The sequence below is a fragment of the Vitis vinifera genome, chromosome 16 (assembly GCF_030704535.1).
Source record: "Vitis vinifera cultivar Pinot Noir 40024 chromosome 16, ASM3070453v1".
In the NCBI taxonomy this organism is placed as follows: domain Eukaryota; kingdom Viridiplantae; phylum Streptophyta; class Magnoliopsida; order Vitales; family Vitaceae; genus Vitis; species Vitis vinifera.
The window spans coordinates 2,998,960-3,023,000 of NC_081820.1; the positions used below are offsets into that span (position 1 = coordinate 2,998,960).

Below are 24,041 nucleotides of genomic sequence, written 5' to 3' on the forward strand. Positions count from 1 at the left end.
GGATGAAGTCCGACTTCATACAGCTCAAGTACATGCTGCTCTTTCAGTTGCACAGTTGGCTGCAGCCATCGCAGGTTTTGCCGCCAACAGTAGCACAGAAGCAGCACAAGATATCAACATCCATGCAACCAATGGAGGTATAGTAACAAGGGACAAGGACATGAGTGCTGTTGCTTCAGCTGCAGCTTTGGTGGCCACAGTGTGTGCTGAGGCGGCAGAGTCTGTGGGTGCACGAAGAGCCCACATCACCTCTGCCGTCAGCTCTGGCCTGGCAAGTCGAACTTCAGTTGACATGATGGCACTAACAGCTACAGCTGCAACATGTAATGCTTTTCACATTTTCCGTAGTTTCCAGACCATCATATCTAAGGACATCTCAGAAAATGGGAAACCATAAACTAAATGAATTTATGATGCCTAGCTATGTGTTACCAGGTTTAAGAGGAGCTACAAGACTTAAATCACGAGCCACAGTTGATACATACTCTCTGAGAAACCAAAAGATGCTTAAAGTAGGGGTTCAATTATCAGTAATCATGCCTTCTGGTAAGTTGAATAAGCCATGACTGAATTTCCAGCATATGCACATGAATAGCCTGATGCAAAACATATATCCATATATGCAGACATGTCTATCGTTTTGTAGGTATATAGGTATCAGTAATGAATTAATGATCAAAACATTTCATGATGCATGCAGGGCATAAAGAACATCAATGGGTCTCCATCTATCTAAAGCACAAACACCTTATATTGAGGTTGAGAAAAAAGTACTTGAAGGGATTGCTACCAACATCAAAGGAATGTATGATCCCTCTCTTTAAGGATTCTATACTTAGAACACTATACAGATGCATTTCATTTATGATAGTTACAGACTACATTCCCAATGGAAAACATCGCCTTTACCTCATGGATTCTCTGACAGAGACAATGTTATATCGAATTTATGCATTGTGCCTTTTGAGTAAGTCCATTAAAGGATCTTGTTCACTTTAATCTTTCCCCATAAACATCTGGTTACCTGAGAAGAAAAATGCAGAAAACTTGGAACCTTAAACCCTAGATTTGATTAACATCATAGGCTCAAAGAAATGGAGCAGTAGAGCTCTCAGCATTATTCAAACAGAATCACTCAACTAATCACATAATTTTAGTAAGAATTCATTGTTCTTGATTCTGATGCACTTACCATGTCAGATAAGATTATCAATGCGACAGACAAGGCTGAGGAGGTGCAAGGCTACTGCTCACTCAACTTAAAAATTAACGATGGCGATATCAAGTTGTTGTTTGCAGACAGGAAGCAATCAAGTGTCTGGATATCAACCATTTCTAATCTGTTACAACTGCACAAGACATGCTAAGACAGAATAAACAGAAAGCTGTAACTATTATATCAATCATGTTCTCTGGTCTGTAACATAGAATAAAGTTTAGTCAATCATATAATTGTCAAAATTTCCTGAAGGACACAAGTAATCACATGATCCAAAACATTTCAACAAGTATAAACAAATATCAAGATACTAGAAAATTCATATTGCTTAGTATATAAGATAAAGTTATGGCAAAACCAAGTGCTGCAAGTTCAGCAGCAATTGAAGGCCTGTCATGATACAAAGCTGCAAATTTGGCATAGCTTCATCCTTAGTTGCTCAAGTAAGAAGATTCAAAACAAAAGCACATTACCCTGTAGCTAGTTGCCATGTCAAAGGACATACAAATCCTCTTGGGAGGAGATCCTAGAACTTGTATCTAAAAGCAACTTAAGCTCATTATCAAATTTTCCCTTTGACACATCTATGTACATGCACCTTTTCATTTCTTTCAGAGAACAAAGCTGAATTCCTTTTTCTTTTTCAGTAAATAATCTTTTACTTATTGCTACAGCACTAAGATCATGTACAAATTTCTCTGATTATATGTAATTGAACAGAGTGTATAACTTTTTCAACTACTATGAACTGATTGAAAAGATTTTTCTATCATGGACAAAAGGCTAATTTTCCTGCTGGAAAGAGAGATATCATACAAATTCACTATTGAAGTAATTCCTACAAACACTATTGAAATACAAGGGAAGTAATCAACACCGAAGGAAAAATTATTATAAGAACAAATATAAAATCAAGTAGAACTTTCAGATCTTCTGCATTCTCTTTTCTTTTCATATGCCATTGAAAGCACATGGAGTGAGCACATCACCACCAGTAGAGGATCTCTCTTCATTTCTCCTCAAACTCAACATCAATAATCTCAGATTGGGAACTTGAGGGAGGAGTGCCTCTGCTACCTCTTGAGACATCCCCTTTAGGCTGCCACACAATGTTTCCACAGCCTGCACAGCGAACAATTTGATTCTTGTAACCGATGAACTGCCTCCTACAAGCTGGGCAATTCCCCTGTTTCAATTTATTAAAACAAGACACATCAACCACTTATCTAGTCAATCACATGGAACCACCAAAATAGGTTTGGATAGAAGGTGATGCCATTAAGGTTACAGCAAAGCCATTAGGGATACATCTTATAAAGGCTACCAGCCAACTGTAAGTTTAACAAATCCATCAAACTAAGCAATCCAATTAGGAAGAGTTTCTAAAGTATTTAGGGCTTCACTTTACCTTCTGTGACAGCATATTAACAAATTCAAGCTCAAACTTTTATGCTATTGAATCACCAAGAGGGAGAAAATATCAAGGAATAATTCAGTGAAACCCAAAGAATGAATTACAGTGAGAAAAGCAATACATATGAAGAAACAAAGAGCAAGAGACTTGAATAATTTTTTTGATCAGACTAATGACTTAAATAACGTTCCAAGCAATTAAAGAAATGTGCAAAAGACTCTGGAAGTACTCCTAAATTCAGGATATTAATAAATAATAAAGGTTTTCAAATATGGAGGAAAGTTTGCATTCTTCTTTTTTTTTATCAATAAGTATAAGATTGTATTGCAAAGAGGCGCTAAAGAAGCGACCCACCAAATTACAGTATAAAGGGACTTACCCCCTTACAAAAGGGCCCAAACATCAAAGGACAAGGCAAAACAAAAAAAAACCTCTCCCTTAACGCATATACACCCAGTCTATAAAATCTATTAAGGTCGAAGGACCATCTTTTATCCACAATTTGGATTCCGACCACAAAAAATACACAAAAGATGCTTTCAGCCTTTGAATGGACAGCTCACAATCCTCAAATGCAATTGAATTTCTAGCCTTCCAAATAACCCAAAACAAGCATAACGGTCCCAATTGCCACGCCACCTTCCTTTTCTTTCCCACAAAAGACCCCCTCCACCCTAAAAGGGTTTCCTTGACTGAACGGGGGAAAACCCACGAAACACCAAAAAAGGAAAGGAACACCATCCATACTTCCCTCGTTTTTTCACAATGGATAAGAAGGTGATCAATTGTCTCCTCACTCTTATGGCAAAGAAAACATCTATTTGCCATAACCCAACCTCTCTTTTGCAAGTGATCCAAAGTTAGAACTCTCCCCCAAGAAGCCTCCCACGCAAAAAAGCTCAATTTGGGCTGTACACAAGAGTTCCATATAATTTTTGAAGGGAAAAAAGGAGGAAAGTTTACATTCTTGTGTGCATCATGAAACACTAGGAAGGATTGGGAGCCTATGTGTAATTCATGGATCTTCATATTGCACTTGACAGATCATCCAGGAGTTTTAGGTCAAACCATATTTCACTAACAGTGCCAAACATGTGAGAGAGAGAATGCATATTCATATTCCACTGCCTCCCTATTTGAGAATTAAATATGTAACGTGATTGAATATCAGACTAGAGGTGACAGGAATAGTTAGAAGGATCTGCAACTAAAATTCTCCAATCCACAGGTTTTAAATCAAACCTTATGGTGCAGGACAAGAAAAGGAAAAAAAGAATGAGGGATGGATGACCAGTATCAGACTAGTTGAACTCTAGGAAACACTCGGAAAAACATTAGGCTTCCCATCACATAACAAGAAAAACATTGAAGGCTGGCAAGTTGTGTTTTAATTGACTTTTCAGAAGAAAGTCTGACCAAATTTAACTACTCACAATAATAATAAAGCTTGGGAACCAGTACAACTTGCACTCTTATGGCTTACTAATATGAAATATGAAAGTTCTGATTTTGGTTTTTTTTTTTTTTTTTTTTTTGAGGAATAAACTTATTTTGTCCATGTAGTTGCAACAATTATTGTTCTTATTAAAATGATAATCACATAGAATCTAGTGTATTTTCACCAGAATGAACCTTGTGTCAGAACTATGCTAGATAAATGTTATTCTTACTCATAGATTTAATGAACAAATACAGAAAAGTAATGATTTAAATAGTACAATCTTTCTTGTCAAGGTGACTGTTCATACCTTTATAACAAAATTATTAGCAAAAGTCCCGATGAGAAGAGGACCAGCAAATGGCAGTACCCATGTAGCAAATATCAAGAACCGAAACAGCCATCCAGATAATGCAAACCAGAGGAAGAAGATTGTCTACAAAATGGTATAAATAAATAATAATAAGGTGGCATATCAAAATTTTCATAACTACACATGAAAACAGAAACAATATTTTGAAAAACTTGCAATAAGCATTTCAAGGAGTAAAATAGGAAGCATGAGATGGTACAAAATCAGCCAGAAAATTTTTCCAGAAGGTGAACTTATTAGTTTTGTAAAAAAATAAAAAATTATGACAGAAATGTTGGATTATGCCCAATTTGAATCCATCCACATGAGGGTTGGCCACTTTGTTTATGCTCTCCAAACTCACCCAGAAAATGAGCAGTTGCTGTTGTTAGGTTGGGTACGACTTGCAAAGACAAGGAGTTATCTTTGCTGGCTGCAGAATAAGAGAGCAGTAGAAAGAGAAGTTTGGAAGAATGAATGGCAGTGAGGTCATAAAGGGACCATTAGGACTTGTATCTCAGCTTCAAAACAGGAGGTTTCTTTGCGAAGTTGTGTTTGGTGAAATCCACTCACTAGTGCTATTTATTGTAAGCTGAGAATAAGGTGGTTGTTGTCCTTTCCTATCTCTGTATGTTACAAATCTGTGCAAAAGACAGTTAAAAACATTTTATTCCCATTTCATAAGTGGATGCTTTTTTTTTTTTTGATAGGAAACGACAAAGGGATATATTGATAGAAAAAATAAGTACAAGAGAAGAATGAGGAATCCTCCCACCAAAGAAAACTAAACTACAAGAATACAAAAAAAAGAAGATACACAGTAAAAACATACATAAGTGGATGCTTATTTCTCTGTAGGTTTTTACTTCCCACTTTGAGAGGTTCTTCCGTTGCTGCTCTATATGTTCAATGATATGTTTCTTTGTTGTAATACCCTTTTATGATTCACTTCTAGGTTGAAAGAAAACACATATAATTGCCCCTGGCTAAAAATCTTGCTTCAGATTGCTGTGTTGGTTGCTTCTACTCTTGTTTGAGGCAATTTCTGCCAAACTCAACTGAGGATTGAATTCATTTATGTTGTTACTTAACTCGAAACAGAGTTAAGAGTGTTCTGCTTGAGTTTTCCACCAACCCTACTAAGGGGTCAGGTTGAGTTATATGGCAACTTGACAGAGGTCAAGCTTGGATGTTTGGCTTAGTTATATTTTTTTTTAATAGGCAAACACACAACAAAAATGTATTAGAAAAGGGTGCCTTGAGGCTGACCCAAGCATACAGGATGTATACAAGAGGCGCCAGTAGGCACAAAAAGAAAAAGAGATACAATACCAGCCCTCAACTAGTGCCTAGCCAATCAAAAAAATTGATCAAAGGAATAGGACCATCATTTACAACCGATTTAGTCCACAGCCAAAGATTACAAACAAAAGAATTCTTCAACCTATGAATTGATAACTCTTCATTATCAAAAGCTATCTTGTTTCTTTCCTTCCAAACCGCCCAAAAAATGCACAACGGGGCTGCGTTCCACACCTTCCTACGCTTCTTGCCCAACTTAAAGCCACTCCAACCACTAAGAGTATCTCTAACCGAAGAAGGGAGGACCCAAGTAACACCAAACAGAGCAAACAGTAACTCCCATAACCCTCTTGCCTTAGAGCACTGAATAAGAATATGATCAATTGACTCTTCTTCCATACCGCAAAGGAAGCATCTGTTAGCTAGAGACCGGCCCCTCTTTTTAAGTTGATCCAAGGTTAGCACCTTACCCCAATAAGCTTCCCAAGCAAAGAAGCTCACTTTGGTAGGCACACAAGTACTCCAAATATTACTATAAGGGAATTGAACATCTCTTCTTGAAGCTAGCGAACTATAAAGGGACTTAACTGAGAAAATCCCATCTTTAGTCTCTTTCCACAGCATTCTATCTTCCAAAAGAGGATTAAGCCTCCTACCCCGGATTGTCAGAAGTAATCTCTCCACCTCCTCCACCTCCCAGTCATTAAAGGACCTAGAGAAGCTAGGATTCCAAACCCCTTCATCTCCCGAATGATCCCATAACTCCACTAGCCAAGCCTCTTTAAATGAAGCAAAGGCATACAAAGAGGGAAACAAATTACTGAGAGAGAAATTCCCACACCAATTATCATTCCAAAATTTCACCCTTCTACCATTCCCCACAGAAAAGACAACTTTGTTTTGCAAGAGAGCTCCTTCCTTCCTTATTTCCTTCCACAAGCCTACTCCAAACCCCTCCCTAACTTCTCTAGAATACCAGCCCCCTTGTTCCTCCCCGAACTTCCTACCAATGACTTGCCTCCAAAGAGCCTCCCTTTCATTCGCAAACCGTCAGTTCCACTTGCATAAAAGGGCTCTATTGAGAGTAGTCAAACGTCTAACTCCCAAACCACCCTTCCTTATGTCCGAGCACACGGAATCCCAATTTACTAGATGAGGCTTCCTCTCCAAAGCTCCACCCCCCCACAAAAAATCCCTTTGAATTTTTTCCAATCTTAAACTAACCACTCTTGGCATTCGAAGTAAAGACATCAAGTATATGGGCATACTTGACAAAGTACTACGAATTAGGGTAATTCTACCGCCTTTGGAGATATAATTCCTTTTCCACAAGGCAAGCCTTCTCCGAAATCTCTCTTCCACCCCATCCCAAACCGCCACGGACTTGTGATTCGCCCCCAAAGGGATCCCCAAGTAAGAATTTGGCAGCCTTCCCACTTTACAACCAACCTCAAGAGCCAAAGCCTCCAAATTCTCTACTCTCCCAACCGGCAAAATCTCACTCTTATCCAAATTAATCCTCAAACCTGATATGGCTTCAAACCACATCAACAACCAGCTTAAATGAGCCATCTGATCTTGGGAAGCTTCACAAAAAACTAAAGTATCATCGGCGAACAGCAAATGAGTTACCACAGCCCCGTCTCCACTTCTTCCTTTTATCCTGCAGCCCGAAAGAAAACCCCCCCTCACTGCTCTAAAGATGAGCCTACTAAAAGCCTCCATCCCGATAACAAATAGGTAGGGAGAGAGAGGATCCCCCTGACGCAAACCCCTTGAACTATTGAAAAAACCGGCTGGAGAGCCATTGATCAAAACTGAAAACGTCGCTGTGGAGATACACCAGGAGATCCAGCCAGTCCACTTCTCCCCAAACCCCATTCTTTGCAATACCAATAGTAGAAAATCCTAATTCAAGTGATCGTACGCCTTCTCTATATCTAGCTTACACAACACCCCACTCTCATTTCTCTTCAGCAACGAGTCTATTGCCTCATTGGCAATTAGGGCAGCATCCAAAATTTGTCTTCCTTCAACAAAGGCGTTTTGAGCTGAAGACACCACCTTTCCCACCACCTTCTTGATCCTGTTTGCTAGCACTTTTGCCAACAGTTTATACAATCCACCTATTAAGCTAATCGGTCTGAAATCTTTAAGGTCCTCCGCATCCGGTATTTTAGGGATAAGGACCAGGAAAGTTGAATTCAGGCTCCTCACAAATCTGCCATGCTCGTGGAACTCCTTCATAAAGCCCATAACCTCATATTTCACAAAATCCCAGCTGAACTGCCAAAAGCTGAGAGAAAAGCCGTCTGGACCGGGAGCCTTGTCACCGTTCAGATCTGAGAGGGCGGAGAAGACCTCTGCCTCTGTAAAAACCCCTTCCAGACGAGCTGCATCCTCACCAGCAATCCTATTAAAATCCAAACCTTCCATTGATGGATGCCAATCCCCAGGATCTGTTAGCAGGTTCTCGAAAGCTCCAACCACACCCCCCTTGATATCCTGCTCTTCTGTTAACCAGTTACCATTAATCTTAATCTTAGACAAACAACTTCTCCTTCTATGGGAATTGGCCATCTTATGAAAGAAGCCGGTATTTCTGTCACCCTCCCTCAGCCACACCTCTCTTGATTTTTGTCTCCAAGAAATCTCCTCCATAAGAGCTCATTTCTCAAAGTCCCCCTTAGCTTCCTTCCTGGCTTCCAGCTCCTCCAAAGATAATGTACGCATCTTCTCCTGAGAATCCCAGAAATCCACTTTGTCCAAAGCCAATCTCTTATTCACTCCCACCTTCCCAAAAACTAGCTTATTCCATGACTTTAAGATTGCCTTTAAAGCCTTCAATTTCTCTGCAAGGATGAAGCTAAAAGACCCGCTGAATCTTAGACCTTGCCACCACCCCTTCAACAAATCCTTAAAACCCTCCTCCTTAAGCCACATGTTTTCAAAACGGAAAGGGACAGGCCCCCTCCTCACCCCTCCCCCATCCAAAAGAATGGGAAAGTGATCTGACACTGGCCTAGGAAGAGTACTCTGTACAACTCCATTAAAATGGCTCTCCCAGTCCTCCGACACCAGGAATCGATCAAGTCTTGACATGGTTTGATTGTTCAACCCTCCACTCCATGTAAAAGGACCCCCTTGAAGGGGCAGATCCCTCAAATCCAAGTCATCAATCACCTCCGAGAATCTTCGCATTGAAGGAGACAGTCTCCCTCCTCTTCTCCGCTCATTCGGAAATCTGATCATATTGAAATCTCCACCAATACACCAGGGGTCATTCCAAAGCCCTCGGATGTTCCCTAACTCTTCCCATAAAAGCTCTCTATTTCTTTTCATTGTAGGACCGTACACTCCTGAAAAAATCCATCTGAACCCATCTTCACAGTTCTTGAAACGACAAGAGATGGAAAAAAGGCCCACCTCCATCCCCAATAACTCCAACACTCTACTGTCCCAATAAACTACCACCCCTCCCGCAGCCCCCCTGGCATTCAGGGCTCCCCACTCCAGAAATCTCCCCACACCTAAACTTCGCACTACCCCTAAAGACATCTCAGTCATTTTAGTCTCCTGCAGACAAACTAAATCCACTTTATGGGAACTAATTAAGGCTTTAATTAGCTTCCTCTTATTACTATCATTTAACCCTCTAACATTCCAAGATAGAATCTTAATCTTCATTTAAAACACAATGATCTGTCCCCCCCTCTTCTGTCCGAACCTTTCTTTCTGGTCTTTCCATCGTAATTAACCGACCATTCTAACTTTTTAACTTCCCGATCAAACCTAAACAATCCTAGCAATCCCTTTTTCTTGCCTTGATCCCTTCTGGTCTTCAGTCTTAGCAATAATTTTAGGATTTCCCCTTCCACGCCTTCTGTCGCGAACCCCAGTGCCTTACTGAACTTCAACAGGTTACTTTCATCCCACATACTACTAGGATCCTCCCTATCTTGCATTTCCTCATCAGCCTCCGGCTTATCCACAATAGACTTTTCCCCCTCTGAGTCCATCACCCACAGATTTCCATCAGACAACACTGCGCGTAATGGAGCTTGGTTACTAGCGCCTTCAGCGGCGACATCCAAACCGGAAACATCCCCCACCACTAAGGCTCGGTCACACCCAGAAGAAGGAGAAGAAGAGATGAAGTCCCGTTCCCCCCCAAAGACCGCGGAATAGGGCTCGTACCTAGATGCCTCAGCTCTCAGCACTTCGTCAATTAACGGCGCTCTCGCACTCGTCGGAAAAGCCTCAGAAGCCCTCCGGTCCCCTCCAGGAAAGCAGACGACCCCCGCATCCTCACCTCTCGACATCTCCTCTGCTTCCCCCATCTCCGCGACCTCAGAAAGGGATCGAGCCCTAACTCCTTTAAATCCCTCCAACTTGGACCCAAAGCCCAAATCGGGTAAGCCCTCACAGCCCGTAAAAGAGCCCTTAATGTAAAAGGGCCTCTCTTCACAGCCCATCAGCCACCCTTTTAACATAACGGGCCTTGACAACGGCCCAACCTTCTGGGCTTCCTCAATGGCTGACTTAATACTCTCCTCCCCAAGCCCACTTCTAAACTGGGCCTCCCCAAGAACAGGCCCACCATTAAGATCTTCAGACCCATTAAAGAAACCACCCCTTTTGACTGCAGTACCAGTGGCATGACCCCTACTCCCTATGCTGTCTGCTCCATCAATCGCCTCCAAACCAAACCCCTTTCAGCAGAATCAGAGGAGAACCCTGTAGCGTCTTTTGATGAGCTTCCACAGGGCGGCTCAAACTGTACTCCCACCTGCTCCTTGGACTGAGCCTCCTTCTCCAACACTCTTCCTCTGCACCCTCCACGTGAGCCACTCCCTGCATCTTCCTCCTCCCCTGTGACGCCCTTCCCGTTGACACATCCCGCCGGCACCACCTGAGAGAACCAAGGTGGGGTTTCCCACCACAACTGGACTGAGAAGCACCCCGACCCAACCACGATCTGGACAGATGTAGGAAAGCCTCTACCTACCACCTTCACCAATAATCTAGCCCATTGCATTTCTGCCATGATATCCGTTTTATCATCCACTACAATGAAGCCACCACAGCCATCACCTATCAATTTAAAAACCTCGCGGCTCCATAGATGAAGAGGGAGACCTACTACTCTCACCCAAGCCTCCTTTGCACTGACTTTATTACAAAAACACCCCACCTCCGGGTGCCATTTCTCCAAAAATAAGGCATTGTCTTTCACCCTTCTCATCCCTCTTACAAGAACACGCTCAGCTTCACTTAACAGTTCAAACTCAAAAAGCAAAAGACCTCTTCCCAACACAGATATGTTTAGTTTACCTCTGAGAAGCCAGACTTGACCAGCCCAATTTTTCAGAAAATCCAGCTCAGGGGGAGGGATCGCTCCATTTTCCCATCTACCTACTAAACAGTGATCCAATTGCTCTAGTCTTTCAGGCTTCACCCTCTGTCCCAACTCCAACCAAACCTTATCTCCTAACCTTCCCGTTTTTGAGTTTGCTACCTCCGCATAAATCCTTGGTTTTGGTTCCTTTTCCTTCTTCAGCGCCTCAAAAGACACAGGATTTTTTGAGCCTCCAGTGGGAACTACCCCAACCTCTCTCAACTTCTCTGCCAAAATATTCCACCCCCCAGTCAGCCCCTTCCCTTCTGGAAAGACTAAGCAAAAACGTTTTGCCTCTAAATCTCGCACAGAACAGAGCAGAAATCTTCCTGCCCCATTTGAACGACGCTCCAAATTGTACTTCCTTCCCTTCTCCTCCCAGACGATGGACCAACCTCTATCCTCTCTACCCCTGCAGCAAAACTCAATTCCTTCCAATAACCTACAGAGACTAAAATCTCCAAATCTAATCCAAGAGGTTATTCCTTTGCTTCTCTCCCAAATGCACCCTCTCAGCTTACCTCCTACTTCATCAATCAAAATTTCAAAATATTTTGACTCCACAGCAAACCACCTTCTTCCACCCCTTAAATTCACCATATTCACCCTTCATCAGCCTGCAAGCTCTACCTCAACACTTCCAGAATCATATCATAGCAACATCTTCCATCAGGTTTCACCTGTGCTTCCTAAAGAACAACCATCAAAGTTAAGACTAAAAAAGCAATCCATATCTCTCTTCAGGGACCACAATATGGGTTTTTGGATCTAAAGACACTGTTTTTTGGCTTAGTTATATAGCTACTAGACTTGCAATCTAGTTCAATATTTCAGCAACCTGACTGAGATGTCTAGTTAGACAACCAGGGGTCAGATTCACTAGGAATTGGTAATCTTCTCCTTAAAAAGAAATAAAGTGTCTATTAAAAGGAAAGTTTATACATACTTCTCCCTATCATGTATAATCCTTAAGCACTAGGTTTCCACTTGGAAAAAATATTTACATTGAGCACATAAACTGACGAAAAATAATGAAAGATCTCCAGAAAATCTTGTGAAAGGATCTCTTGAAATATTTCATGCAGTTCACTACATATGACGATTAGAATCATGAATAGCTAGGATTGTCAAGCAAAAAGATTCACGATAGAGGCCTCATCAATAGCATGGTCCGTAACAACATGTGCATAGAATCAAGCATAAAATATGAGGGATACTCACAGCAAAACTCCTTCCTAAAGGAGTATCTAGAAAATCATTGAGCTGCTTCCTGTACTGCAAGAGTAATAAGAAGGGAAAAGATTATAAGTAATCATACAAACATTGAAGAAACAATAATGCCAACAACCATTCTTCAATAAAACAAATGAAAGAACACATCAAATTTTATTGTGCCAAATAGGAAGTTGCCAAACAAATTTCCCAAATCTCAAAGCTTTAGCACATTACTAACAATCACTCACTAAGTAAAGAAATCATACTATCTTCTCTTGAAAATATAACAATGTATCACATGCCAATGTTAAAGATTAATATTCCTCTAAAAGTGCACTTGTAATGATTAAATACAAGAAAGTTGACATCACTATCACATCCCCCCCCTCTTTCTTTCTCTTTCAACGTGCATCACCACTTAGCATAAACTTTTTGGGTTATTTTCTTCTTGTGGTTGAATATCATATTCTTCCTTCTATTGGTTCCCTTGTTTCAATAACGGTTTTTCCCCCCTTCAATACAAACACCATTAATTATGACCAACCAAATGATCCACCATTCTAGAACATGTCCAAGCATCACACTTGGATAGATAAAGGGGATCTTTTTCGGTGTTATCACAAAATGTTTGTAATTGAATAAAACATGCTACTAACCTTTAAAACTTATATGTTCTATATCAAGTAGATGGGACTTCTTTGGCAACATTTTCGAATACAATTGTCAGAAAAACAGATTTGAGAACCATTCTTAAAAACAGTTCTCAATTGGTTCAGGGTGACAGGAACAAAATTCTATTTAGAAACTCAAATATGAGAAATAGTTTTCTTGGCTTATTTTCCATGAAAGTTGTTCAAGTCCACGATATACATTGTGGGCCCAAATCCTACAAGCTAACTTTCAAGAAACTTGGATGTCTAACATGGTATCAAAGTCTCATTTGACAGGAGGTCAAGCGTTCCACCTCACCACATGTTTAGTTCTCCACTCTATTAAACCCACATGTAAACCCAAGAAGAGGCCACCAATGAGGGAAGATGTTAGAGTGCATGATATACATTGTGGACTCAAATCCCACTAGCTTAAACTTCTAGGAAAATAGGTTGTCTAACAAAGATGCTATGCACTATGTATAATGTAAAAGTGATCAAAATATTTTTTATATTTTCAATTGTTTTTCAAAATACTTTACAAAAAATACTTGATAACACCTCAAATTTATCCTAAAAAATAATAAGTATTCAAAACCTTTTGATTTGAACCTCTACTTGCATGGTCGACAACCCAAGAAAGTTCCATGGCATAAGAAATATTCATAAAAATGGAATAACTCAAATAAACCAAAGGTATATTCAACAAGCAATTTGCAATGGATTCAAAGATGGAAGAAGTGAAGAAAGGGGGTAAGAGCTGGTTTGAAGGGGATTTGAAGTCCCTTGAAGTTGTTGTTGAGGTGGTATCAGGAGTTTTGCTAAGTAGAATTATGAAAAGAGGAAAGGGCATATCTAATTGAATTAGATTTGGTCAAATCTTGTTGGAGGGAAGTGGGTGAGAAGAAATTTTGCAAGGTTTGGAATGAAGGTGGGAGATTCTCGAGGTTGGAATGTTGGTATGATGAAGCAAAACAATTCATTCAATGTTCCGTGGAATCCATTGAAGCTAAGAGATTCACACTAATTTTTCCAAGTGACTCCCTCCATCCAAAACCCAATGTGTGTGCCAATGACCATGAGCATGCTAGAGGATGCAACAAGTTGGTGTTGTCAAAGGGAAGGTCCTTTGTTAAGAAGTTCAAGGCTCCTTATGGTGGGGAGGGTGAGGTGATTATGTGCAGTTTAGGGAGGACCTTTTGAAGCATTGTTTAGTGGGATGATGAGGGGAGCATTTTGATTCCATTCCAAACTTGCCCTCTTTGAAGAGGTGGGCAACAAGGACTTAGAACTTGAATGGTGGGGTGAAGTTATCTCTTCTTAAGGGGCCCTAATTCTCTTTGACTTTGTAGAGGCTTCTAATGTGGAGTCAGTGCTAGACTCGGGATCAAGGAGGTATGAGAACAAGTTTCTACATTTGGATAGATGGGTTCCAAAGGTTAGGTGCTTTCAAAGTGGAGTGCAAGCAAAGGAAGTTTGGATTAGAATTATGGGACTTACTCTGCATTTGTGGTGCTAAGAGGTGTTCAAAACGCTTGGGGATCACTATGGTGGATTTGTAGCTATGGATGAAAACACAACTCAGTGTAGCACTTTGCAGTGGGCAAGAGTGTTGGTGAAGTCTGATGAGACGAAGATGCCTAAGGTTCTTCAATTAGTGATGGGTCTTTTGTGTTTCGCAGTTCTTCAGTTGTGGTGGGAAATCCCTCCATGACTGTCTTAGATGGCTCCTAGGCAAGGTTGTAGTGGGCAAAAGGTTAGAGAAAAAGAGGATGGAGAGGCACATGTTGCCTTGAGTATGGGAGTCCAAGGTTTGACAATGAAAGCTGGCATAGGGACATGTCCTCCTTGGATACAAGAAGAGACGGTGGAGTGGTCTCTATTAAACTCTATAAAAAGGGTGTTAGAGATCGGGTTGGAGGGGGCATTTTTGGTAGGGTTAGACCTAAAAAAGTTGCTTAAGATGTAAGTTTGAGCAAAAAGGTCCTATTTAAGGCCTAAAGAGAGCCCATTTGAGGCCCAAAGTAAGAAGCAGGCAGCTTGAACTAGGCATATTATTCTTAGTGACACTAGAGGCAAGATAAAAGGAGCAGGTTATGGTGTTGGGATGGTAGCAGAAGGTGAAAAAGGAAAGGGATGTGTAGTGGTTGGGCTAAGAAAGACCCTTTATTTAATTTAGGTAGTGGATGTTCTTTGGTGCATAAGGTTTGTGGGCTAAGCTGGATACCAAAAGCTACCTTTAATGGTGACTAGGGGCTACAAGCTCAAATGGACCAATCATTTTACGCCTAAATGACACCGGGGCTTCTTTTAACCTACAGCTTTCCTTCTTAGAGGGTTGTCGTTGTGTAGAAAGGAGATCGTCATTGAGGAAGAGGCCATGTTGCCTCATCGATGAAGTTTCACCATCCAATTGCCAACGAGTCCCTCTCAGTAGAAGCAAACAAATATCCAACCTTTTTTCCCCTCTTTGTCTCTTCTTTGGGAACTAGGGTTGTTTCTCCTTCTTTCTCTGAGGGTGAGTTAGTCCTTGAGGGGAGCTAGGCGAGGTTGGATGCGATTTCTCAAGGGGAGGGTTGTGGCTCGTGGTGTATGATTTTGATGGATGGTACCTAAGTGGAGTATACAGATCTTGCAATGAAGGTGAATGATGTTTGGGTGGAAAAAAAGGTTAGAAAAGGAGGAGTAACCATTAGGGTGGCTTCAAGAGAGGAGTTCCCTATTGAGGATTGGTTTTCTAGTAGTTTGTTATGCTCAATAAGTGTCTAGGCATGCCAATAGAGGGCTATGAAGCTAAGATCTTAGGTCTTCTTAGAAAAATAAAGGCTAGAAAGGAGGCAAAGGGTTAAGAGGTTAGAGAGAGGAGGAAAAAAATCTCTTCAAAATTCAAAAGAGAATTAGAAAGTTAGAGTGCAAGATGAACTATTTGAGGCAATAACTAGTGGGAGGGAAGTTGGCAGAGAAGGATGGGTCATCATGCCGATTAGTAAATGACGATAAAAATCATCTCTTAGAATGTTGGGGGAGTGAATGACAGTGACAAGAGGAAAATCATCAAGTCCCTGATTCGATTGTAGAAAGCCGACTTAGTCTACTTGTAAGAGACAAAATCCAAATGATTTCGAGCGAATTAATAAGGAGCTTAGGGGTGTGGGTAAATTTATAGAATGGGGTTTATAGCCTATGAATTCTAGGCAAGCTAATGGTAGGTTGTTTGTTTTCTAGGATTTTAAAACTTTGGAGCTGGTGGTTATGGAAGTGCGAGAACATTTTGTTTTAAAAATTGTGAGGTCCAATTCATCTAGGTATATACTAGGGTGTATATGCCCACTTTGGAGAGGGAAAGGAAAGGCTTTTAGATTTAAGGGTCATTAAGGGTTTGTAGGCTAATCCATGGTGTGTTCTAGTGATTTCAACATTATTAGATTCCTGTGGGAGTGTAATAGAGGCATTAAGTTGTCTTTAACTATGAGAAGATCTACAGAAATCATTGTGGAGCTGGAGCTATGTGACCTTCCTCTGTTAGGGGCTCCTTTATTTGGAGTGAGAGGTTGAACAATCAATCCTTGTCAAGATTAGACCAATTTTTGGTGTCTGAAGGTTGGGAAAGTCATGTTTGGTGGTGTGTTTCAGTGTATTTTGCACAAACCCGTGTAAAATCATTCTCCAATTTTGTTACATGAGAGGGATGGGTAATGGCGTTACCCCTTTTAGATTTGAAAAGATGCTACTGAGGGAGGAGTGTTTCAAATACCTCTTTAATGGGTGGGGGATGGGATACAATTTTAGAGGCTCTTATAGCTTCATCTTGGCCATGAAACTGAAGGCATTGAAATCTTATTTGAAAATTTGGAATAAAGAGGTGTTTCGTAATGTTTCAATAAATCTCTTTGAGAGGAGTTTAAAGGCTACTTTTTTAGTATTGGTGCCTATGAAAGGGGGGGCTAAAGACCTAAAGAACTTTAGACCTATTAGCTTGGCAAGGGGTTTATACAAGCTTCTGGCTAAGGTTCTAAATAACTTAAAAGGGTGGTGGGTACCTTGGTCTCAAATTTTCAACATGCTTTTGGGGGGGGGGGGTGGATTTTGAATGTTGTATTGATAGCAAATGAGGTCATTGATTCCAAACTTGAAGAAAAATTGAGAGGAATCTTATGCAAGCTAGATATTGAAAAGGCTTATGGCCACATAAATTGGAGCTTTGTCCTTGCACTTATGGGGAAAATGAGGTTTGGCTCCAAGTGGTTAGGTTGGATGAGATGGTGTATCTCTACAACATGCTTCTTCATCTTGGTAGATGACACTCCTTAAGGTTTTTTCAGAAGTTCTAGAGGGTTGAGATAAGGAGACCCTTTGTCTCCTTATTTGTTAATCTTAGTGATTGAGACCCTCTCCCACTTGCTTTCTATGGCAAAGGAAGGCAGTTTTATTGAGGGATTCCTAGTCAAAGGAAGGTATGATGTGGGAGTGGAGGTCTCCCATTTGTTCTTTGTAGATGATACTCTCATATTTTGTGATACTAGTAAGGAAAATCTTGAGCACTTGAGTTGGGTCTTCATGTGGTTTGAGGCGTGCTCAGAGCTAAAAATTAATATGGAGAAAACTGAATTGATTCCAATTGGGGATGTCCCATATTTAGAGGAGTTTGTCGAGGCTTTAGGCCGCAAGGTGGGTAATCTACCAACCACCTACTTACGTCTCCCTTTGGGTGCTCCTCACAAGTTTATTAGGGTTTGAAAGGGATGGAAGAGGGTTCCAAAAAAGTCTTGCTTTATGGAAGAGGCAATATCTTTCAAATGGTGAAAGACAGACTTTGATTAAGAGTACTTTATCAAGCTTACCCATTTACTGCATATCCCTCTTTGTCATCCCTAAAAGAGTGGCGACTAGATTGGAAAAAAAGGGAGAAGGTGCTTTGGTTAACATGCCAAATTTGATAAAAGCCTTTCAATTCTCAACAAGGCTCTTTTGGGGAAATGGTCTTGGAGATTTGCGAGGAAAAGGAAACCTCTTTGGAAACGGCTAATTGTTGGTAATTATGGGCTAGAAGAGGGGGGTTGGTGCACAAAAGAGGTGAGAGAGAGGAATATAGTGGGGGTTTGGAAGGCAATCAAAAATGGATGGGAAGCTTTCAAAGATAAAACTAGTCTTCAGGTTGGCTCAAGGAACCGGGTGAAGTTTTGGAAGGATAGGTGGTGAGGAAATTTGTCTTTGAGGGATTCCTACCCGAACCTTTATTCCATAACCTCTTCTAAAGATGCTTGGGTGGTCAATGTTTCGGATAGGGGTAGTTAGGGTCTGAGATTTATTAAACAATTCAATGACTAGGAGTTGGAAGAAGCAGATTCCTTTTTTGAGAGGTTGCATAATCACTTCATCTCTTTGGATACTAATGATGTTATGGTTTGGTTGGAGACAAAAAACGATGATTTTTCAGTTAAGTCCTTCTACTCCTCCTTAACAAGTAGGAGAGCGAAGCATTTCTTTCATAGTATAATTGGAACTCTTAGGCTCTTGTAAGAGCTAGCTTTTTAGCTTGAGAAGAAACTTGGGATAAGATATTGACTCGGGATCAACTCTGAAATAGGGGATTGAGGATGCCTAACAAATGCAATATGTACAAAGCAAAAGAAGAAACGAATGATCATATTCTCCTGCACTGTCTGAAAGCTCGCATGTTGTGGCAACTGATTTTTGCTCTATTTGATGTATAGTGGGTGATGCAAGCTTCTGTGAGAGGGGTGCTCTTGAGTTGGGGCAGCTCCTTAGTTGGCAAAAAAAGGAAAAAGGCTTGGAAAGTTGCGAGAAAAATATAGGAGCCTTTGAGAATTGTGAAAGTTCGGACCAAACAATTAAAAGTTTTTTTTTTTTTTTTGTATCTATTTTGGAATTGAATTAGATTGTACATTGAGAATGGTTTTATGTCACTGTTAGATTCTGTGGATTGGTTAGGTTCCCCGTAGGATGCAGTTGGATTTTAAAATTTTAGGGGGGCAAGATGGAAAACGTTTGGATCAAACTTTGAAGAGTACTTTTCTTAGAAATTTGTCTTTGTGGGTGAAGATGTACATATATTCAATGCTTATCTATCAAAAATAAATAAATGTAGGTTCTATGTCTTTAAATGATTTTGTAGATTGGTTGGGGTTCTTGCAAAGAGGAGCTGGTTTTTGTGTTCTCTCTTTTTGCTTGCATCTTTTGGCACTCATTGTATACCTTCTATGTACTATGATGTACTATCTCTTTGGCGTTTGTTAATAAAATTGTATTATTTGCTTGAAACAAAATATTCAAAAAATTGTATTAAATAAAAAAAAATTCCAACTTGTTTTTTTTTTTTTTTGATAAGTGCGCACAAATATATTAAAATAGGCAAAAAGCCACAAGGCATACAGGACGTATACACAGTAGCCAAACCAACAACCACCACTCACCACCCCTTAAGGCGCGGCGAGCCATTCCAAAAAACCTATAAGTGAAGAGGACTCCTCTCCCATATACACCCTAGCCCAACTCCACAAGTTACAAACAAAAGAATTCTTTAGCTTCTGAATAGCTAGAGAGCCCCCCCTAAAAGCTAATCTATTTCTCTCCTTCCAAACCGTCCAAAAAATACACAACGGAATGGAAGTCCAAATCCTTTTCCTCTTTCTCCCCACAAAAGGGCCCCTCCAACTGACTAACATATCTTTGACTCTCTCTGGGAACACCCAATTGGCCCCAAACAAGGCCAAGACAATCTCCCAGAGAGCCCTTACAACTATACAGTGTAAAAGTATATGATTTACACTTTCCTCTTCACAACCACATAAGAAACACCTGTTAGGAAACTGCCATCCCCTTCTTTGAAGCTTGTCCAAAGTGAGAACTTTCTCCCAAGACGCCTCCCAAGCGAAAAAGGCAACTTTGGTTGGAACCTTATCCACCCAAATGCCCTTTTTCGGGAAGCTAATGACATTAGACCCTGCCAAAAGCTTGTAGGCATCTCTAATCCGAAAGAGGCCGTGACTCTCTCCTTTCCAAATCACTGCATCCTCTTCAAGAGAAGTCCTCAAATCCCTCAACACCTGCATCAACTCTCCAAAAGCGTCCAACTCCCAATCATTAAGGTTTCTGGAGAGTCTTATATTCCAACCTCCTTGGCCGAGGCTAGAATCCCACATCTCATTTACCGAGGCGTTCCTTTGGACTGCCAAATCAAACAACTGGGGAAAGGTTTGAGCCAACACCTCATTACCACACCAATGGTCAATCCAGAAACACACCTTAGTCCCCTTTCCCACTTTGAAATCAATATTATCCCAACACCAAGACGACTCCTTCAAGATATCCCTCCAAACCCCCACCCCAAACGTTCCGCGGGCCTCCTAAGTTCTCCAACCAAAACCCAACCGACCATACTTCACCTCAACCACCTTTCTCCAGAATAAATCTTCCTCAATGGCGAACCGCCAAATCCATTTCCCCAACAGAGCCTTATTCAAAAGATCAATTTTCCGAATACCTAGGCCCCCATTTTCCTTTTGGGAACACACCACCGCCCAGTTGATAAGATGCATCTTTCTTTCCAAACTTCCCCCTCCCCAAAGAAAATCCCTTTGAAGCTTTTCAAGCCTTTTAACAATCAGCTTCGGCATGCGAAAAAGAGACAATTGGTAGATCGGCATGCTGGCCAAAGTGCTTTTGATGAGGGTAATCCTCCCACCCTTTGACAAATATTGTCTTTTCCATAGAGCAAGCCTTCTTCTCATTCTTGCTTCAACCCCATCCCACATAGCCATGGCTTTGTGCTTGGCTCCCAAAGGCAGCCCCAAATAAACCGAAGGGAGGGTCCCCACTTTACACCCTATCTCCACCGCCAACTTGTTTTTTGAGTTAGAAGATTGGTTTTTTTTCTAAGGAGAAGAAAATCGTTTTCAAGAACAAGTTCCCAACTACCAAACATCTGTATCTGGTACCTATTCTATCTCACAAGTATTATAATTGCCCATGTAAACAACTTATCCTCATTATTCTTCAAAGCAAGAAAACCACTCCTTGTAAGGACACATGTGATAAGTGGATTTAATATCTAAAATCCATTCTTCAAAGTTACAAGCCAAGGATAAGCCAACCAAAGCAAAGTCTGACCTATTATCTCCAAACTTAGCCACACAAGCATCAGAGACTATCTTGTCTTTATTCCTCTTTTGTAGCTTAGGACAATCCTTCTTCCAATGGCCTTTTCCATGACCAAAGGCACATTCATCTTTTGCAAGTCTGCCTATAGATTGAGAATTGTCTCCTTTTCTAAGTTTCCAACTTTGAGATCAACTCACTATTAAAGCTTCTACTAACATATCTCCATGATTATTTTAGTCCTTCTTCCTATATTCAGAGCTTAGCAAAGCGGAATGGACAACATCAAAAGCTACCTTATCCTTACCATGAAGGTGGCGGTGAGATGTTCATACATATCAAAAAGTGAATTCAATAACAAGAAAGCCTCATTCTCATCTTTAATGTTCTCATCTAAATTCAACAAAATTTGTTATGATCCTATCAAATGCATGCATATGATCATTCATAGACATACCCAGTTGATACTAGAAGTGAAAAAGTTTTTTCTTCAAATAGAATCAATTTTCTAAACTCTTTGTCATATACTTGTCCTCCAATGTCTTCCACAAAATTTTTGCAGATGCCTCCTTCATAATGGAATACTTCTAAGCTTTAACAAGACATGAGCAAATGGAACTACAAGCCTCACAATTGATCCTTGCCCATTCTTTATCATCTATGTCATCAAGTTTTTCTTCCAAAGCAACATCCAAATCCTATTGATGCTCGCATTGCCACATTCTAAAATCATTAGTCCTATCAAATATCTCTACTGCAAATTTTACATTAGTAACCATAGTTTTAACTGATAAAGTCTTTGTCATTTTCTTTTAGCTAGCACGATAACAAATAGCCTTGAACTAACCCTAAATGGAACAACTACTTTGATACCACTTATTGTACCAAAAGAAGCTCTAATACCAAATTGTTGTGCTTTGGCCTAATCCCATAAGACTTCCAAAATCACCAAATAAAATACAAACTAAACTAGCCCATAATATAAAGAGAAATAGCAAGAGGAATATAGATAAAAGAAGAAACACAATATTTATGAGGTTTGGTAAGGATGTTTTACCTACATCCTCCAAAATTATATCAATCCACTAATTTTCAAATCAAATTGGGAGAGCTTTCTCCGCACAAATTGGCTAAAGCCACAAAGATTAACTAAAACCACCCAAACAACTCAACCTAAAGTCATTCTCCCCCTATGACCAAAGGACCAAAGGACTTGGACTTATTTATAGGACCTAAATCAGTTCCTAAGCCTTGACAAAACTAAATCATAATCCTTATGGGACAATGACTCTTAACATATAATAAATTATCAAATCATAATCCTTGTGTAACAAAGATTCCTAAAATATATCAAACTCTTAGTTGAGCCTACAACCAATAAATCTCCACCTTGGCTAAATTACTCATCTTCTTCCAACTTCCAAAATTCAAAACATTATCTGATAAGTGAACTAACCATCATCATCTCCAAAGCAAACTCTTAATTGAGCAAAAACCAACAACAAGGAAACCCCGCTTGAGCATGGTCAATCAACAGGAAGGAATATGTTATGCCCCGCAGTTGACACACGCATACAAAAAAAAAAGGGGGGGGCTTTTGAACCAGGAAAGGAAAATGCAGAAAATTACTAAAAAATTTGTTCATTCTACAGTATTTTCATCGTCTTCCTCTCATCAACCTTCTCTCCACAATCTAAATAGGATCTAAGAGTCTCACTGGAGTATAATTATTGTGGTACCAGAATTACTATGGCAATAAAAAATATTTTTAAAAAAATTGCAAACCCTAACAAGACCATTTCATTGTTATTAATGTCAATTCAATGCTATGCGCCTATGCCTCGAAATGGATAAAATAAGGCCCTGGTTGAGTCTCGGAGAGGAAAATGCAAAGAATTGTCCGAAATAGATTAATTTTCCACACTATTACCAGCATTTTCCTTTCCTTTCTCTTAACCCAAACACAACCTAAGACTCTTCACACCACAACAGAGTAGAAAGAGCACAAACCCTCGGCCAATTCCTGCCGAAATCAAGAGTCACAGTCCGCCACCGCCGCCCAATCTCGAACTCCCGGTCCACCTCCCGCGCCCAATCGCCAGCCGACCCGACCGCCTCCGAGAACCGGCGAGAGACGGCGTACTGCCGGTTGATGCGCTCGGCCGTCTTCTTCGCCTCGAATATGAGCAGCTCGAAGCCGTCGTTGGCGCTCCGCCAGGCGTCCCTCCAGGCGTCCCCGGAGGCCATGCGCTTCGCGAAACCGTCAAAGTCACTTCGCCGGAAGGCACGAACGGGCATCGGCAAACGGTGGCGCACAGGGGCGGCGAAGCGCCGGAGAGTCTGGGGTTTGGAAGAGAACAACGGATGCCATGGAAGGCTGGTGGTCATGACCGCCACAGAAATGTGTGATCGTTTGGTTGCCAGAGGCAATGGAGAAAAAGGGTTTTGAGTAACCCGACGAGTAGTTTGGTTTTGAGAGAAGTGATTCCTCCGATAATAAAATAAATATTAAAAATATTATTAATACATTACTAAAACATTTTTTTATTAAAAATGTTATTGATAAATATTTTTTATTTAGGCTACTTGGTAACTATTTTTCTTAATAATTTTCTTTAAAAAAAACATAAAAAATACGTTTAACCATAAAAAACTGTTTTATGAATTTTTATTTTAAAATAACATAAAATATGATATTTTTAAAATTTTTTAACTTTCTCATAATGGTTCATAAAATATTTTAAAATAAAACATTAGATATAAAATTTATTTTAAAAATATATTAAACACATTTTGCCGGTCAGGATTTCTTAAACTTGTTTTTAAAAAATATTTTTAAGTTAAATGAAAAAAAACAGTTTTTAAAAACAAATTTTGGAAAATATGATCAAACAAATCCATGTTTTCATTTTATTTTAAAATATGAGTGAAAATA

At 40.2% G+C, this 24,041-nt stretch overlaps 1 protein-coding gene across 1 annotated transcript; it reads right to left on the minus strand.

Annotated features, from left to right (window-relative positions):
- Nucleotides 1-2,006: 2,006 nt before the first annotated feature.
- Nucleotides 2,007-23,603, minus strand: LOC100247606 (uncharacterized). The gene is made up of 4 exons (XM_002278668.5): nucleotides 23,117-23,603; nucleotides 12,345-12,398; nucleotides 4,382-4,507; nucleotides 2,007-2,405 (listed from the first exon to the last, which is right to left on the minus strand). The coding sequence occupies exons 1-4, from the start codon at nucleotides 23,492-23,494 to the stop codon at nucleotides 2,229-2,231; spliced, it is 735 nt and encodes a 244-aa protein (XP_002278704.1). The 5' UTR covers nucleotides 23,495-23,603; the 3' UTR covers nucleotides 2,007-2,228.
- Nucleotides 23,604-24,041: the final 438 nt, after the last annotated feature.